The 20,040-nt window shown below is 44.5% G+C and overlaps 1 protein-coding gene across 2 annotated transcripts in view; it reads left to right on the forward strand.

The window, feature by feature from the left end:
- The window catches only part of NBAS (NBAS subunit of NRZ tethering complex), a 345,856-nt gene extending 326,077 nt beyond the window's left edge, over window positions 1–19,779 (forward strand). For both annotated transcript variants that reach the window (XM_082357496.1, XM_082357497.1), the window contains 3 exons: window positions 1,925–2,063; window positions 7,301–7,429; window positions 19,351–19,779. In XM_082357496.1, the coding sequence (XP_082213622.1) occupies window positions 1,925–2,063; window positions 7,301–7,429; window positions 19,351–19,626 (544 nt within the window). In that variant the 3' untranslated portion in view covers window positions 19,627–19,779. The remainder of the gene's footprint in view (window positions 1–1,924; window positions 2,064–7,300; window positions 7,430–19,350) is intronic.
- The last annotated feature ends 261 nt before the right edge of the window (window positions 19,780–20,040 follow it).

The following is a 20,040-nucleotide window of genomic DNA, read 5'->3' on the forward strand; positions in this document are numbered from 1 at the left end:
TGTCTCTTCTACCTAAGAGATAACCTGTTATACATACATATTTGACTTAATAATAAGTCAAATAAAGTCCATTTCTGCTTCTTTCCTGGCTCAAATTGGTGTTTTAGCACAGGAGAACGTATGAGGGAACACTTAAAACAGGTCCTTAAAATTACTTGTGAATACTTTTGTTCCCCCAGACAATCCAACGTATGACTCCAGCACTTCCAAAACAACCAAAAAAGAGGAGGGGAGCGGGGGCAGCGGGGAGGGAAGGATAGTGTGGCAATGATTGAATGTTGCCAGTCAACATGATAAAGTCAAACATTTGACTTTCAAGAAGTTTGCTTGATCCACATGACTCCTAATTTACTGGTTCCAACTTTGGATTTTTGGTTTTCGTCCCTTGTAGGAACACGTATGGAAAGCATAATAGATTTTCATTCGGGAAGATCCGTAGTTTTCCTCCAGTGTGTCACAGCTGGCTGGTGTAAAATACATTTTTTTTAACTTTTTATTTTATACTGGAGTATAGTTGATTAACAATGTTGTGATAGTTTTAGGCATACAGCAAAATGATCCAGTTATACATATACATGTATCCTTTTTCAAATTCTTTTCCCATTTCGGTTGTTACATAATACTGAGCAGAGTTCCCTGTGCTATACAGTAGGTCCTTGTTGGTTATCCATTTTAAATACAGCAGTGTGAATCTAAAAAGAAATGGTGCAGCTGAACTTATTTACAAAACAGAAACAGACTCACAGACTTAGAGAACAAACTTATGGTTACCAGAGGGGAAGGGGAAGGGGAAGGGATAGTTAGGGAGTTTGGGATTGACCTGTACACACTGGAAAATATGTTTTGATAGTTGTTGTCAAAGCCACGGGGATGCATTGTGCAATTCTGCTTCAGGGAGGTGGCCTGTTAGGGAAAACCCCAGGAGAACTGAATCCAGACTTTAAAGAGGAAAGCAGAGGGCGAGTCCTCTAGTGTACGAAGACTCATCCGTCAACCAGATGCTCTCTGAGCTTTGTTTGTACCTTGAAATAAGCAGCATTCGTTGTCCTCACAAGTTATTAGTTTGAGCTGAGACACAAAGGCTTTGTTAAAGGCTAGTATTCTGAGTCCCCTTGTTGTTGCACGTGATGTTTTTCTCAGGCACAAGGAATGAAATTCTTTCAAGGGAGGGACCATCTTTTGGTGTTTGGTGGCTAGAAGCTAGAGTTGTGCTAAGGACACAACAGACTCTTAATAAAGAGTAAAATTATTTTTAAAAGTTGTAAGTAAAATCAGTACCCCGGAATGAATGTACCTTTCACTTGTCTCTTGAAATATAAATCGTGATGTTTTTATGAAGTCAGGGTAGCGGCTGCCAGAGAAGGGAAACAAAAGGCAAACTTTTGTGCTTTTGTGTCTCAGAAATAAGAGAAGTAAATAGTAAGATGTGCCTGCTATTGAGAGTGATACTTCACAATGACAAACGTCATTCATTAAGCAATGCAAGCCTGCAAGGAACACATTACATTGCCTTTTCGCAGTGAGAAGAACCAAGGCCCAGAAAGGTTGGGTGGCCTCCCCAGAACCATACAACTGGGCTGAGAGTGTATAAGTCACTTCTGTGACTCGCGCAAGCGGTCAGGGAGCCAGAATGTCAGCCTGAATTGCTGGGCTTCAAAGCAGTCTGTGCTGGTCGGCGTCCACCCACTGGCTCCACGCTGCTGGGACACTTGTCCATAGCACAGCAAGCTCTTTCCCCTCTGTGGGCTGGTATCTCTTCTCCAAGATAGACGTGAAGGAACACATCATGCAGATTATGATTGCAATTTGCCAAAAGCATTTTACTTGAAAAAGTGGGATTTCTTTTCTGTTTTAAAATCCCTTATCACAATTGTTATAAGTTTCATCGTTTCCCATGCCTTGCATTTTTCTCCCTTCGAACCAGCGTAACCAGTAATCCGTGGGTGCGACTGGCCACAGCAATGCTAACCCGATGTACGGTGGAGAACAAGGAAGGGCTGGGGAATGAAGTTTTGAAAATCTGCCGCTCTTTGTATAACACCGAACAGATGCTCCCTGCAGAGGTGAGTGGGTATTTCAGGTGGCTTTCCTGGGGGATATCCCTGTCCTTTTCCCAGCTCTTTGGTATAAACAGTACCAGTGACTGTACTTGGGGAACATTTAGCTTAAGTTACCGATAGGTAAAGTAAAGCCTATAATTTGTGACAGATCAAATGAAGAAAAACAGGGCTAAAAGGATTCTTTGAGGTCATTTCCTCTTTGTTGGAGCTCTGAAGCAGTTTTCCTTTTACAAGTCCCAGAGTAGAACCCAGTTTTCTGGTTTTTTTGGGTGCCCTTTTATGTCTAACTCAAGTTTCTGTTCTAAGAGGGCATGGTAGCTCAGGTGTCCTGTCTGGCTGACCCAGGCCAGTTGGTAACATAGCAGCTACCTTAGCGCTCCTCGGCAGGTAACCAGCCACTCTGATTTTCACATACTTTTTTGACATCATTGTGATAAGATTGCATGACCACAATATTTTTTCTCTGTAAACATGGTAAAAACTCAGCCAGCTCCATGTTGACCTTGTTCTCTATTTGATCCCATAATATGACTGTCCCAGAGATATTTGTGTAATATATATGTAAATTTGTACATTCTAAAATAAGCACATATTAACTACAGCCCCCTGCTGTGGATCTGACCTCAGCAATGTATTGTTTGAGCAATTTGCATGTCTTAAATTTAAGCATTTGGATAATGGCACTAAACCGATTAATTGGTTTTTGAGTTTCTACCACATAGCAGATAAACTTGAAAATAAAATTGTAAATATGATTCTTTGAATCTTCATTGTAATCACTCAAGGAAAATATTCTCATTATGAATGCACATTTAATGAATTGTTTTCTGAATGAAGGACTGGCTAAGTGTTCTTTGTTTGAATTTAAAATACTGTGTCCATTTAAAGACGTCTTCAACCATCAGAATGACAAAATTATTCTATAAAATATTTAAAGTACCAGCACCAAAGATAACTTCCCCTTACTCCAGTAGCCTGTGATTTGCTTGTATCAGATACTTATCTACCTGTGATCGGCTCTGCTATATTGTGAGTACCTGGAGGGTAGGAACCATGGCTGTAGCATCTCTGTTTCACCCAAGGCAGGATTCAGCATACTGCAGAGAGTGGGGACTCAACACACTGTATTACCCCCACCAGGGTAAGTAAATAACATGGGTTTCATCTCTGCCTTAACATAAGCTAAGATCAAGCATTGTTAGATTAGGACCAAACACCAGAAGTGTGCTACTGTCAGTTCTATTGAATCTAGGTTAGGAAAACATTATGTAGGATCTCTGGACCTCCACTTTCTCGTCTCTGAAACAAGGGGTTAGACCACATGACCTCAGCGGGGACTCTTGTTTCGACTGTTCTGTGAGGTCTCCAGTCCTGGGAGGAGTGTGAACTGAGGCTCGCTCTTCACTTCTTCATCCGTAGCACTTAGTTCACTGCCTCTCATGAGTCCATCATTCTCTTGGGGTGAGGAGTGAGGTACTGGATTGAGCCCCATTTTGAAGTAGGTCATTATTGCTTCTCTGTTCCAATTGATGAGATGAAAGATCATCCTCAAGAGTTCTGTTGCCACAGTGACTTTTCTTCATTTTTCTTTGCTACTTTCCATATTTTATTTGGGTACACATGTAGATTTTTTTTCTTAGGATGCCATGATTGAAGGAACCTTGCAAATGTCGTGTACTATTTTTATTAATCACTAAATTTGCTCAAGTGTGAATTAGAATTGTTACCAAGGAAGGAACAGTATTATCATAAAATGGAAATGTCTTGTTAAGTTTATTTTACCACACTTGGAATCTACATAGTCTCATCAGACTTCCATGAGATTTAATATCACTGTGGCAGTAAAATTATCCATGACTCACTTTTTTTTACTCCAGTACCTTTGGTTGCCCTACTGCACGGTGTGTGAAATGCGTTTGCCTGATTATCTCTGACGGGACTTTAAGGGGCTTACTTTTTCCTTCATCCCCATGTCCCGTCCTCCTACCAAGTTCCCATATGTAGAGATTTTTTTCTTCGTGGCTCTTTTCACGATCGTCTCCTGTTGCTCGTGGTACTTGTTTACTTATGGCCGCGATGGTTTTGCCGATGGAAAATGTTAGAGAAAGATAAAATCACTGTTTCTCACAGGTCATGTGTCCCACAGTCTTGAAAGTTACATATCCGCCTTCTCAGCTTCTATCCATGGCAATGCGTGCAGCGTCCTCAGGAGTGGGGTACCTGTAGAACCAGAAATTGGCAACTTGGCATAAAACAAGTTCCTGGCATTTAGATGTAAAATCCCAAGTTCCATGTACTTGTGGCTGCCCCCGAGGGTCCCTGCAGAGGCACAGCAGGAGCTCGCGTGGCAGGCGCTGCAGCGGGTGTGTGGGAGCTCGCCCCCCAGCTCACGAGTGAGCCCAGCTGACCCCGGCTTCTCAGTCTTAGTGTGATCGTTCTCTCTCACAGCTGAGGCACTCCTGAGGACGTCAAGAGCTTGATTTTTCGAATCGACGGCACCCACCCCTGCACACCTTGTGCGCCACGCTCTTGCTGCGGGCCCTGCCACCCCTTTAGGTGCTGGATACCCCAGGACCAGTGGGAGGGTGGCGTGAGGACAGAAGGACCGCTGGTGGACCGGTCCCGCTGCTCTGCCAACCATCAGCCACAGGGCCCAGGGCATCGCCATAAACCCCAGTCCACAGGGAGGACCAGCGCCCAGGGCTCTGGGCCCCTGCCCACCTGCTCCTCTGTAGTCAAGGCCTCTCGTTGTTGTTCTGTGTCCTGATGGCCAGACAGGTTTGAGCTGCGAACGTACCATATAAGGTGTTTTGTGGTTTCCTTTGCTACTTTGACTTTTCCTGCAGCTCCCAAAATCCCTTTATAAACATCCTAATAAACTGTCCTCTTGTAACACAGGGGAAAATACCTGGTGAATATAGTATAGTCCTTAATTACAAGTACGTATTTAGCCAGTAACTGTTAGCTACGAGATAAAAAGCACTCAGTAGCTCTCATAGAATGAATTCTTCCATTCTTGGGTGTCCTTGTCTGGCAGTGGGATATCTAGCCATTATGCCTGCTCAAAGGGGTGTATAGGTTATTTCCATAAATTTTTCATCAAAGCTAAGATCAACCAAGTGATATGCTTCTTCCGAATATCATAAATTACTGAGAAATACCTATTTACCAGTTACTGATAACTTATAGAATAAGCATGTATGAGAGTTAAAAGAGAGAATACAAATAATTTGGGGTACAGTATGTACTAAGCAAGCTTGGAATACAGAGAAGGAAAAACCTTCTTGCCCTCAAGTGAGGCAGATAGACAAATGAATGATTACAATAATACAAGATGACAGATAACATAGGAAATATTCAACGAGGTATAGCCAGAATATAGGAGCGCCAAACCTGGGACATCCGAGGTACCATCGCAGGGAATGGAATTTTCTTGTGCCTTTGTAAGCTGAGACCTAACGATGAGTAGGGGTTAATCAAAGAGAGAGAGACAGCAGAGGTTACATCGTGTGCGAAGACCCACACTCTCTGCTGCACCCTCCACTGTGGTAGCCACGGGCCACACGTGGGTATGAAAATCAAGCTTAAGTGAAATTGAATAACATTAAAAATGCAGTTTCTCGGTTGCACTAGCCACATCTCAAACGCTCACAAGCCCCACGTGGCCCGCGGCTGCCCTGTTGCACGGCGCAGCTCTGGGCATCCCGCGGTGAGAGGAGGGTCTCCCGGGCGGGCGCTGCTCTCGGAGGACTGTGCAGGGTGGGAGGGCGAGGCCGTAAGGCTACAGGGGGGAGGCCAGAGGAAGCAGGTGGGTGCGTGGCAGCTGGGCTAGACTGTCACGCACGGGAGTTTATATTTCGTCTTCCCCAATGTTTTCTGCAGGTTTTGGCATCCCAGATTAAAAATCCGCATTTCTCTTTGGCCCAGATGCTGGGTGAGAGGCCTCTGTATGCGGCATGTGCCTTAAGGCACGCAGAGCGCTTTCCTGAGTGAAAATCCGTGTTTGAAGTACACATTTTACAGAACTGTTACCCAGCCGATATTGATCATGTTCACGAGGGTTTGGGGGGCACAGCCTTGCAGTCTGATTTCCAGCAGTGGCCCGCTGGGTGCAAGCTAATACAAGACAGTGAGTGGAATTCCAAAGAGACCTTTATCCCAAGCTTTAAGTAGGGCTTCTTTATGTCAGCCTTCTTTTATCTACTCTTTATAATAATGTAAAGGAATTATGAAAATGTCACGCGTTTGAGTTTTTCTCCTCCGATGTGCTCCTGTTGGAGTAGCACAAGAGGAAGATCGTCCCACACAGGGCGGTGATCCCCAGTTCTTTCAAAAACAGCTCTCACTTTATAGAATGAGGCTGCGCTCATTGTCCGGTCTTTGGTCCAAATGTTCTGTTCTTCACGTTACAGCTAAAGTCGGGACACCGAGGGAACATGTAACTCAGCAGGGAAGAATAGCTTGAAAATTTATTTTCTATACTTTTATACTTTTGTTGTGAAAGATTATCATTTGTTATCTTATGGAAAAGCCTGCTCTCTGATGGCAGGTTCAGCCAGCATAAAAAAAGGGCCGCGAATAAAATGCAAATATGTCTGTGACGATCTAAATCCATTTTCATTTTTCTGGACCACAGATAGTTTTCATGAAGATGGAGCATCTTAAATATATCAAGCATCCAGTTTACATTGACATTAGCTATAAACAGGTTTTAAAATATGTGAATTGCTGATTTCCTTTGTTACAGTGGGTGATAACTAGATATTTTTGGTAATATTAACAATTGACAATAGTTTTTATTGTTAAGCGTCTAGTATATGCTGAGCATTGTACATTATTATTCACTAATACTTATTCACACACACACACACGCACACACACACACCCCACACTGCAGAGTAGATACAGTTTACCTCTGTTTTACTTGGGAGGAAACTAGGGCTCTGAGAGTTTAGGAAAATAAATTCCAGTCCTATATCCATCCATCGGGATCCTGTGCAGCCATTAAACTAGCAACGTTGTAGATGAATATCTGATACTTGGAAAGATTTTATGAGTAGATGGTGAAGTGAGTGAAACAGGTACCAAACACTAAATCGGGGTGGTCCCATGTGTGCATTTTGTACAGACACAGACACACACGCATAGGAAAAGGTGTGGAAAGACACAAGCAGAATCATGCCAGCGCTTCGATGCGCTTCCTTTCCTTCTCACTCACGAAGTTGCCCTTGTGGTTCCAGGGTGTGAAGGAGCTGTGCTCGCTGTTGCTACACCAGGCCCTGCTGCTCCCATCTCTGAAGCTTCTCCTCGAGAGCCGAGACGAGCATCTGCACGCCATGGCCCTGGACCACGTCACCGCCATTGCTAAGGTGCTCCCTGCGGAATTTCTTTCTTATGTTTCAGAGAAACGAATTAGTATTGCCATTCTCATCAAGAACAACCATGATTTACTTAGGACTGTTTTATCTCCACTCTGACCACAATAGCTGTTTCTGTTTGTCTAAGCAGTAGATATTTGTTTATTTTACAAACATTCACTAAGCTCTTCCCATGAACCACACTCTGGGTTTAGGTGCCGAGAATACAAATCCAGACCATGAAGCATTTTCTCTAGAGAAGCAGTGTATTATTCTCTTTAAGAAAATGTCAAAGCAACCTGGGGCTAGCGGACTAGTCCTTGCCACTTGAAATCTTGGTTGAGGAGCTCCTGGCATCAAGCAGGTTTTCTGTGCCTGCATGTGTTTGGCTATCTACTAATTACAGGTGAGAAAGAGTCGTGTTTCCTGGCACCATCGGAAATCTCAAGCTCGTGTTTCCTCTGGCGGCCGACACCACCACTGAAGCCCCTCCTAGTTTGAGGAATGGGAGGCTAGTGTCAAGGCTGGAGAGTCCTCCCTCAAGGCTGTTGCCTTGTTATCATGATTAAGGAAGAAACTTTCCCTTCACTTTTTAAATGTTACACTTTAGGATTAGATAGCTCAGGGTTGTGTTTAATGAATTTGCATTGTATGATCCTTACTGAAACCCTTCTGCAGGGCGATCATTCTTTCATTTGAAGCGTGTATGTGTGTGCTTTAACAAAAATATAAGAGGATGTCTTCTAGGGATCAGAGAGGACAGAAGGATCCTGGAGCAGTGGTGCAGTGAAGAGAGTGATGAAAAGATGCATGGATGTACAATTTTGTTAATGACGAAGGATGCAGAAAGCAGAACATAATTGCATTTGGAAACAGTAATAATGAACAAAATGAGAAAAATCTAGTGCCTTTATTCATTTAGATATATTTTCAAAATAATGTAAAGTTTCTGTAAAGATTTTGTGTTGATAAAAATGCCCTTCGTTATCACTGATAGTTGAGCATAACAAGGGCCTTTCTAGAAACTAGACTGAAGTAGGGAATTGAGGGGACTTGTCCAGTGGTAACCTCCCTGTCTCTCTGTGCTGAAATATAAGTTGCATAATGTTGGGAATTTACAAGAAACTAAGAACTGCAGTGAGATTTTTTTTTTCTTAGCTGATTTTTAATTGCAAATCCAAGACATCAGGAAGAAGGGAAAACTGGAGAAAATCAGGCTGCATACTTTCAGTGTCTCTTTTCCCTCACCACCCTTGTAACGTATTCATATCTCTGCTCAGGTCTTCCCACTAAAACTTGCCATGGGCCCCTTTGAGAATAAAACAGTGATGTATTAAACATTGCCGTTCCCTGTTCATCCTGTGTAGGGTATTCCTGACACACTCCTGAATCCCATAGGCGAGCGTGTCAGTTTCCATTTTAAAGATTCTTTATCTCAAAGGCATCAGAACCGCAACTAGAAGGGGGGCTCCCTAACTGTGAAGCAGCCCTGCTGCCTGCCACACACCCCTGCATACACGCATGTGCACACGCACACGGGCACACACCCTCAAAATAAATCACATGGGAAGGTTGCATCACCCAAGTCATTTTTTTTTTTTTTTTTTACTAATTTGTGGCCATGGTATTCTATTTATTTATTTATTTATTTATTTATGGCTGTGTTGGGTCTTCGTTTCTGTGGGAGGGCTTTCTCTAGTTGCGGCAAGTGGGGTCCACTCTTCATCGCGGTGCGCGGGCCTCTCACTATCGCGGCCTCTCTTGTTGCGGAGCACAGGCTCCAGACGCGCAGACTCAGTAGCTGTGGCTCACGGGCCTAGTTGCTCCGCGGCATGTGGGATCTTCCCAGACCAGGGCTTGAACCCGTGTCCCCTGCATTGGCAGGCAGACTCTCAACCACTGCGCCCCCAGGGAAGCCCCCAAGTCATTTTTAAATGGCACTAGTTTCCCTCCATAACACTCTGATCTGCACGTTTGACGTGCAGCACTGTGTTAAAAGTCTGTGGGTGGTTCGCCTAGGGTTGTGATGAGAACACCCAGAACCTCTGTGGCCTTCAGGTGCGAAAATCAAAGCCAGAGGTGGAAATTGCTGAGGTGAGTCACTTACCTACCACTGAGACCCTTGCTTTTAGGAATTCAGTAATGACACTGACTTGTAACTTCTCTGCGCTAAGTTGAGTACTCACATTAGGCTGGCCCATCTGTGACCTTCAGGTGTGTTCATGGAAGCTTTTGCATCCTCCAGAGAGATAAAGTGTGGCAGATTTTTCCAGTTTTTAAACATTTTTTAACTTTTTATTTTGAGATAATTTTAAGTTCACATTCGGTTGTAGAAAATAACAGCAAGATGTTTTGTACCCTTCACCCAGTTTCCCCAAGCGGTAACATCTTGCATGACTATAGTATAATTATCACCAAGACGTTGGCAGTGATACAATCTCTGCGCCTTATTTGGATTTCACAGTTTTACGTGCCCTGGTGTGTGTGTGTCTGTGCGTAAAGTTCTGTGCAGTATTGTCACCTGGGATTCACGTGACTACGGTGAGGACCCAGAGCAGCTCCATCACAAGGATGCCCCAGGCCACCCCTTACAGCCACAGCCACCCCCTCCCCCCCCACCCACCCAGCAGCCAGTGGCAGCTGCTGAGCTGTTCTCCATCTCTGTAATGTTGTCGTTTCAAGAGTGCGATATAAATGAAAAGAAATTACTATAATTTATCATTGCTCTCCCAGCACCATTAAAAAGTCATGTTATACTTTTCTAAGGGAAGAGTTTCATTGGGCCTTTTTGCGGGGCTCCTGTCAAGCTATTTTAAATCATACTTGGTATTACAGTGAAAAATATGAAATGTTGGCTTTCTTTTTTTGTGTTTATTTTGCTATTCACTCTGTCCATTACTGGGGGGCCCTGAGTTCATCAGTAACTTGTTTCTGCCCTTTTGGTTGTTGACGGTAATCCCTGTTGACATTAAAAAAAAAAACAAAAACGGAAAACATCTGTCAAAGGAACTCCTCTGCTGGGCAATTGTTCCGGCACAGTGTGTGGATGCAGGCAGAAAAACGCCTCCACTTGCTCGCTGATAGCTTGTATTATCCCGCTATTTGTTATAAGATACTGACAGCTTTATAGGTGTTTACATTTAAAAGGATGGTACTTAATGCTGATGCCAGAGATTATACCAGCTTCTCCTCCAATAGCGGTGCTCACTTCTTTCTCTAAGCTTTTTCTGAAATTGCAAGCCTCTGGTAAATGACCAACAGCCTCTTTCCTAGGCCAGAAGTAGAAAGGCCTTCTTAGAGATTATGTCGCTGATGAATAATTAAAACCCTGGTGTGGTCCTGCCTGCCGGATCTCCCTCTCCATCAGCCTTGGTGAGATTTAGAGCTCACCTTCAAAACCTTCTTCTCTGCAAGAAGTATATTCCTCGCTGGTGGGTTTGAATCTCATCTCTGGGATACTTTCTACCAGGTGGAAGTCTCTTGACTCATTCCATCCAAGTAAGCAGATATGTATTTACAATAGCTTCATAGACTGAAACGTTTCCCGATTCATAATTCCAGATGTGTGGTTGCTTCTGCTCTTCACGGCTTCGTCCTTTTTAGTACTGCTCGGTGCCTCTGCCCCAATGCCGCATCGCAGGGACTGTCCTGGACCACGTGCCTATTAAAAGAATCATTCATGGAAGGGTTTAAGACCTTTGGCACCTAATTAAGTGTTTCTCCCTGATGCTAGTAATAACTATCTTCCAGTACCAACTGTGCCAGGTGTTATAATAGGAACATCCTGACCTTCTCTTTTTAATAATCCTCTGGAAAGATACCATTCTGGTTTCGCAGATGAAAACACTGAGACTCAGAGGTCATACGGCTAGTAAGTAGCCTGACCTGAAATTGAAACCCTGGATCCAGCGTTCAGAGCCTGTACTTGACCACGCCGCTTCTTTTGACCTGAGTGGGCTCTCTGATATTGGAAAAGGGTTATCTCCACAGAGAAGTGAACTTGCTGAAAGCATCTTGAACCATATAATATCAGCACTGAAAAGAATAGCGCAGAGCTAGTTCGACAGCTTGCCCAGTATAGGGCTTCCTTTTTCAAATCCGCTAAGTCTCTGGGCCCTGGTCGAGCCCGGCTAGGGGTGGGGAGCCGACCACTCGCTGGGCGCTCTGTGCTGTGCTTTGAAAGCCCTCGTAAGAGAGCACCTCTGGAATGAAGCCTGCAGCCTTTATCTTGAACATGTGGATCTCAGTTCTGCCCGGTGCAACTGCTTCCACAACACAGTCCTTCATGGTTTTAATAAATGTGATTCTTATCTCCTTAAATTTTGCCATGAAGGCACTGGAACCTACCAACATTACTCACAGTGACCAGTGTCTAGGTTGGAGGGAGAGCTTTAAAGATTCTCAGAAATGCATGCTTGGATTAACATGTTTACAGTCGACCCTTGAACAGCACAGGGGTTAATCCACGTGTACGTTAGGCTTGGCCCTCTGTATCCTCTGAATCCACATCTGAGGTTCCTCCACATCCGTGAATTCAACCAACGAGGGACTGTGCAGTGCTGTAGTATTTCCTACTGAAAAAAAATCCGCGTGTAAGTGGCCCAGCACAGTTCAGACCCACGTTGTTCAAGGGCCAACATGTATATAAACCCAGGAAACCTTCCTTTCTTTGTTCCCCCTTTAACTCAGTCCACATTTCCAACAAGGACCTCCCTGGTGAGCATCTGTCCCCACTGTAGCGCTCCCGTGATACTGCCTTCTCGTGTTGAAGTCAGGCTTACACATGTCCCTCCTGGCCTCGGCATGCTGTGATAACAGGGACCTTGGGCTGGGCTCCTAACAACCCTGTTTGGTGTCTGCAAAGCCCTTCTTTTGTTTGGCCCTTATGTCAGCTGGTTTTCTTCTAAGCGTATCCAAACCAGGTTAGGCTGAAGCGATCCAGTCATGCAAAGAAGGATCAAGTGAGTGTTTTCCTGTATCTCTTACAGATACCAGTTGACATTAAACTGACGTATTTTTTTTAACATCTTTATTGGAGTATAATTGCTTTACAATGGTGTGTTAATTTCTGCTTTATAACAAAGTGAATCAGCTATATGTATACAGATATCCCCGTATCCCCTCCCTCTTGCGTCTCCCTCCCACCCTCCCTATCCCACCCCTCTAGGTGGTCACAGAGCACCAAGCTGATCTCCCTGTGCTATGCGCTGCTTCCCACTAGCTGTCTATTTTACATTTGGTAGTGTATGTATGTCCATGCCACTCTCTCACTTCGTCCCAGCTTACCCTTCCCTCTCCCCGTGTCCTCAAGTCCATTCTCTACAAAACTGACCTATTTTTACAATCACTGTTCTTTTGTCTCTTTTAGTACCAGGCTCTTCTTCTCCGAATTTTGGGCATATCTACTTATTTCTAAATACCATTTTAACTTGTACATACCTAGACATGTTGCTTTCACCCATCTTCCTTCATCCTCACCTGGTAGTTGGTCTTCTCAGTGAAGGAAGCTCTGCAACAGAATATCTCCCAGTAGTCTCAGCTGGTTGCCTCTAGCGACAGGCAGCTCACTCCCTATGGGCTAACCTATTAGATTTCTAGACAGCTCTGATGGGTGGCTGCCTTACTTAGTGTGAACAGACGTATAAAGTACCATTGTGCATAGGCTGGTACTGTGTGCTGAGTGAGGAATGGGTAGGACATTTGCAAAGATGAAATAAAATACACATCCCTCTGTGTAGAGGAACTATCTCATCAGGAGATTGACATATGAAATAATAACACAAGGAAGTAAGCAAAGTAGAAAGGGGACAAGTACAAAGTTTGGAACTAGCCAAACTCAGGGCCCCAGAATGGGTTATAAAGGTGACCCAAGCTTGAATCTTCAAAGATTCTCTCCCATTGTTACATCCTCAGTCAGAGGACTGTCCTAATTTTGGATTGAGAAGTGGTATGTGTACTACTAAATCCCACGCCAGGGGTAGGGCTGATGATGTGCCGAGAAATGGAGTCTGAATGTCATGCAGATAAATAGAGAAAACAAAAAGTTACCTGCAGGCATTTTTCTTATTCCAAGTATACACTTCTATTGCCCTTTTATTTTTCTGCACCTGTAGTTGATACATTTAATAACTTTTATTAGTAATAGTATATGTAGCAGTGAGACAAATATCCTTCCCTAAAGTAAACGGTGAAATAATATTAAATAATCTTCTTTAAAGTAATTGAAATGAGGTCCTGCATGCGTTAGGCTACTAGGATTTCAGCTTCTCTCCTTACCGTAATTACTCTTAGCTTCGTATAGATCCATAAAATCAAAGATTTAATTCAGAGAAGGTTCATTACCTATTGTTGAAACAGGAATTAAGCAGTTAACATTTTAATGGCTTGGAAGACAGTAGTGCTTTGTGCTTTAATAAGTTTTTTTCCCCAAGATCTGCAAGGTTTCATTTATTCTCAAAAATTAATCACCGACCAAAAAAAAAAATCACTGGCAGAGAAGGCAAGCCTTTTACTCATTGTATGATATATGTAAGGCCTTCTTCTTCTATGCTCTATTCCTGATTTGTGTGACTGTAATAGCTCCAGCCATTTACTGAACTTGAACTCCATACCAGGCATTGTGCTAGGCAGTTAAAAACATAGATTATCTCAGCCCCTGTCTGTTGTCTGTATTTCACATGTGGAAACTGGGGCCTGGAGAGATTATCCTTAACAAGGTCATACATCTATGTAGCTAAAAAGCCAGGATTGGAAATTGGTCTCTCACCCAAAAGCCTGTCTGCTTTCTCTTCACAAGACGACTACTTCGCACTCTAATTCCAAGTTATTTGATCAGAGGAATTAAATCAACTAATCCTCCTGGACTTCTCATATATTTATTTCAAACATCCAACTGACTCCAAAAATGACCGAATATATTTTCTTCCTCAAGCCTTTAAAGCACCAATCCAGCCAACGTCAGGGATGCGTGATTTTCCCCAGACCATATACCAAAGTGATTCCCGACCAATTAAAAAGTTAAGATATTTTTAAAATCAGAAAATTATATATATGTATATGTATATACACACACACACACACACAAACATACACGTACACACATACATATCAGATCCTTCAAGCAAGTATAGCTTCTAAGCTTTAAGGCAATAGGAAAAGAATCATAAAGGAACAGATCCTTTCCTGATGATATAAAAATGTAAAACTTCTACAAGACAACAAATAACCAAAACAGAATTGCAAACAACAGATTAGAATGTCCATTACATCAATAACTAAAATCAAATTTAATGTTTAAGTTATACAAAGAACTCCTTCACATGTGGAAAATGATGTTGAAACTCGAGTTAATGAGCAAAGGATTTGATCCTTCCCACAAGAAAAAAATAAAAATGACAGGAAATGTATGGAAAAAATTCATTCTTGCAAATAAACAAATTGAAATAAAATCATCTTTGAGGCCCCTATGCATATCTCCTAAATTAGCAACATGAGTTTCTTTTCAAAATAATAACATCCAAAGCTGAGAAGTTTGCAGTGGAACTGACACACTTCTCCCCTGATAGCACCACTGTGAGCTGGACGGCCCACGTCCCTGGGTGACTACACTGCTGTCACATCCTCAGCCAAAAATTGTTTCAGATGCTTTGCCCCATGTATTAGTCTGCTCAGGCTGCTATAACGAAGTACCACAGACTGGGCAACTTACACCCTAGAGATTTGTTTTCTTGCAATCCTGGAGGCCCAGAGTCCAAGATCAAGATGTCAGCGGGATTGATTTCTTCTGAGGCCTCTCTCCTTGACTTGTAGATGGTTGCTTTCCCCCTGTGTCCGCACGTGGTTGCCTCTGGGTTTATGTGTGTGTGTCATCTTCTCTTCTTATAAAGACACCAATGAAACTGGATTAGGATTCACCCAAATGACTCATTAAACCTTATTTACCTCTTTAAAGGCCCTGTCTCCAAATACAGTCACATTCTCATATATTGGGGGTTAGGACTTCAACATATGAATTTGGGGGGATACATGTCATCCCATAAGACCCCAGTTATACCTCTCCTAATAATTTATTTTAAGGAGATAATTCAAATAAAGAAAGGATGTGTGTAAAAACCATTCACTTGTAGTGTTTCAATAATATCAAATGATTATAAACAGCTATTTATAGCAGGGGAAGTTAAATAACTTGTTCAATAGACTACTTCACAGCCATTAAACTTTTTAGGAATGAAAACTGTGTGAAAATAGTTTTTAAAAATTCTCAACATATGAGAAAAGTAGGTACAAATGTCACAGGATTGATTGTGAAAATATGTTTGCATATGGATAATTACTAGAGAGAAAAGGAGGATAAAATAATTTTCTTGTGGTGATCCTGATACAGAAGACGTCTTTCTTTTTTAAAACTATTTCCATTTTTTTCTTTTTATTTCAAAAAGAAAAATCAAGTAGGTTAGGATGAGTAATTCTAACTGGTAAGACAGTTGTAGGCTTCTGTGGTAGGTAGTACCAGATGATTAGTGGCTTAAGTTGGGATTTTAGTCAAAAACAAGAAAAACGAAGACCAGCTGAGGCTTGACAAATTAACGTAGCAGCTCCACGATGTCGCAATGATGCCAGGAACCCTGCTGTGCTGAGGAGGAGGACTCAGGCTGGCCTTGGTGGCCCCGAGGCAGGCGGCTTGGTGTGTGGGGAGGAGTGGCTTTGGTTGCCTGTGACCTTGGCAATCCTTTCCTTCTCTGACCCTCAGGCTCCTCTTCGTCAAAACGCAGTTGTTGGAATGGGTCCTTTGAAAGGCCTTCTCTTCCTTTCTGTATTCTTTCATTCTCTGTTTTGTCCCAAATATGTACAGAATAAATACCTATGCAGTGTTTTCCTTGCACATGACAATTATAAAGTATACTCTGGCCATTCTGTACATCTTGCAAAGAGCCAGAATCAGGTGGAAGGTCAGAGAGAGGAAGCAAAGTCAGCCCCTTCATTTTCCCAGCACTTGATTATGAGCGGCTAAACCAGAATTTCCCCCACGCCCTCCCCTGGCCACGGCCCAGGCCCAGTGGAGGTCCGCAGTCTCTGCCTCTCTCTAGGGAACCTCTGAGCGGGCCAGGACCACAGGGGAAACATCGGAGTTCACCTCCGTGACTTCAGCCTTAGGCTTCCTCAGCCGGGAGAGTAGACGGAGAGCTCTTGGAGGGTGGACACCCACCCTGCCTTAGGACACGGGCAGTTATCCGGAAGGCACATCCAGCGGGAAACCAATTTTCAGGATGTCATTGTGCTGGAGAGAAGCAAACAGAAGAGGGGATCAGAGCAGCCGCAGCTGCTGGCATTGACAGAATCCCTGTCGCCTGCTCGAGCTGGAAAAATCCATCATTCCCTTTCTAGGAGCCTTTCAGGCCCCCAGAGGGAGGGTTCGTGAGTCAACAGAAAGAATAATAAAGGTGTCCTAGCCTTGAAGACTTATTCAGGGCAGCAAAGAAAGTATCACCCTGCAGTGTTTGGACGCTGAGACTTTTATCCACGTATTTTATCAAACATTTGCCTGTAGCATCCTGGCACACACTCTGTTCTCTCCTGGAGGGTTAGGTGGAAGGATTCTTTATTTTTAACAGTGAACCAAACTAACAACACGCACAGTCACTCAGCTGCCACTCGTGCACGTGTGTGTGTGTGCACGCTCACACGAGCGTGTGTCGAGGCTGCGGTGTACCGAGAAAGGATGCGAGCTTTGGAGTAACTCATTCTTCACGTGTTCACTCCACGGATCTTGCTGAGCTCCTCCCATGAGGCCCACGCCCTTCTGGGCCTGGGGCTGCAGGGTGAACAGAGGACACACCATGTCTGCTCTGGAGGAGCTCGTAGTCTGGGTCGGGGGGGAGCAAACAGTAAGCGCACGGTCTAGTCCGAGCTGAGGGCTCCTGGGCAGCTCACCGTGGGGCAGCCTTTTGATGCGTGACACACGGCTCTGACCTCACTGAGCCTCAGTTTATGCGTCTGTCAAATGAGATCAGAACTGTCTTAAAGGGACGTTTTAAGGCTTACAGAGAAGGTGCCTCAGCGGCACGCGAGGGCCTCTCGGGAAGCGTGCTGGGGTTCAGGCCCTGGTTCCCTGCTCTGGAGCAAAAGAGAAAGGAGGGAAGGAAGACGTGCAGAACCTTCGTAAGCAGCCCCCGGTGGGGAGGATGGAAAGCTCTTCTGCTACTTTCAGCAGCAGAAAAGCTGGTCTTGTACCAGTTGGCTTTGTCACCACCTCTAAAAACGAAAACAAACAAAAAGTGGGAAATCGAGTTCAACCTGAGTGTCTTCCTGAGTCAGAGGTGGGTGAGCGGAATGTAACTGTTGATGCAATGAGAGGCTGAGGAAAAGATGCCCAGAGTTTGCAGGACTCACCAGTTCTGAGTCTAGAATCTCGTTCAGTCGCGTACGTGTGCACTTTACAAAAATGTGACAGGGTTCAGCGAGGTAGGTTCATTCAACCATTTAATGAGTACGAATTAAACTGGATGCTGAAATGAAAGGGCACCAGCCCCCCGTGCCCTCAAGAAGCTCCCAGGACGGTAGGAAGGCAGCCAGACCAAGCACGATAATACAGCCCGGAGAGGCGTGTGTACGGCCTCCTGGAGTGTGGGGCGAGGGGGGTCAGCTTGGCCAGGAGATCTAGGGGAAATGTCACCAAGAAGATGGCACTGGAGCTGACATCTTTGTGGGGTTTTGAAGGATCACTGGTTGGTAGGAAAGATAGGCACCGTCTGGTAGTGGGCAGTAACTTTTATCCTCAGAACTTCTTTTGTTTTAATCCTTGCAGCCAGTCGACACCCTTGACCTTCTTGTCTCGGGTAGCCTTTCCTCCTTGTCACAGAACACGCCGTGTACAGTGACGTAGTAGAGTTGGTCCAAACATGAGATAATTGGTTTTGAAATGCCACATTATTTCTGTGGTTACTATACCCAAAACTATTAAAAGTGCGCAGTGACATGAAGAAGAAGCTGTCGTGAAGCTGTTTTATGACACCCCAATGTAAATGAGAAGCTCTGAATTTTGGTCTGTGATTCGTGTTGACTTGATTCCTTATGAAAATATGGATAATAATAAAACAGAAAAATATAAGCTAAGTGTCAAAGCCATGGAAAACCATGCAGAGGCCAAGAAGATAAGACCAGGGAGAAAGTACAGAAAATATGCAACTGAAAGAGCACAGAAAACTTGTTTTAAAAAGGTGAGTTTTGTGCTAAGCTTTCTAGAGGCTTAAGCAAGAATAGCTTTTAAACACCTCCTGTCGGTTATCCTATTTACAACAGTGGGGTCGATGGATGTACTTTCTCAGTGGAGTAGAAGAAGGGTTTTCTTGTTCCGAAAAGAATTTTTTTCACAGGGATCTACATAAAGGAGAGGTTTGAGGTTAAGGAATATGGACCATGGTGAAGCACAAATGAAATGGTAAATGTGGTTGTTAACAAGCTCAAGCTTTGAAGTCATGACTGACCTCTATTCAGACTCTGGCTCCACAGTTTACTGACCACGATGTTAAGCAAAATTCTTACCCATCAGTTTCCTAATCTGTGAAGTCAGGAGGTTAAAGTGCTGGCTTGACAGGGCGGACTGAGAGGACCCAGTGAAGGAGGACATGTCCGGCGTTTAGCACAACTTCTGACACTCGATGTGGGAGCCGCCACCGTGATCCCAGGGGGTCTTGGTACGTGGCCATGTCTTACGTGAAAAGGAGACCGGGTCTGTCGTCCCGTGTGTGTGACGCCAGAGACGCTCGTGCCCTGTGTGTGCTTCTCGGAGCAGGCGCTGTTAGCCAGGGCAAAGGGGTTTCTGAGGACAAAGGCAGCAGGACAGCGCCCAGCACACCCGCGGGGCTGTGTCTGTGTCTGCTGGTGGGGAGTCAGCGACGCCCGCCCCTCACGTCTGCCTGTCTTACTTCTTGCAGGTGAATGATTCAAACTGCGACCGAGAACTTCTCTCCCTGCTCCTGGACGCCAAGCTCTTGGTGAAGTGCGTCTCCACTCCCTTCTACCCACGTCTCGTCGAGCACCTCTTGGCCAGCCCCCAGCAAGGGCGCTGGGATGCGGAGGAGCTGGCCAGACACCTGCGGGCCGCCGGCCACGAGGCCGAAGCCGGGTCACTCCTCCTGGCTGCGCGGGGCACCCATCGGGCCCTGAGGACCTTCCGCACAGCCCTGGGTGCAGCACAGCACTGGGTGTGAGCACGCCCGCCCGCGGCCGCCGCCGCCACCGGTCTCAGCTCCCTGGGGAAGAGCCTCCAGCGCCCAGTGCTGTTTCCAGAGGCAACACGTGTACCTGTCAGTTGTTCTCAGTGGTTTCAGCGAATCGCAAATAAAGCTGTATATAAATGATGAGCAGGCTGCCTTTTTTTTTTTTTTACTTTTTTTTCTTTCTTATAGCGACTGGTTAACATACTTTCCTACTAAGAGAGACTGGACTCTTCTTATTTATTTATTTATTTATTTTGTGAACCATCTCTTCTGATAGAATACGATTAATACAGTGTCTAAAACTGCAGTTCAGGCCATGGGCTGTGGTGGTGGTGGAAGGGGAGAGCGTGTGGAATGGCCCGTGGCTGGAGCACGTCCTGGACGGAGGAAGGACAGACCTGGAGT

Source organism: Balaenoptera borealis, assembly GCF_965194805.1.
Source record: "Balaenoptera borealis genome assembly, chromosome: 15".
Taxonomy (NCBI): Eukaryota; Metazoa; Chordata; class Mammalia; order Artiodactyla; family Balaenopteridae; genus Balaenoptera; species Balaenoptera borealis.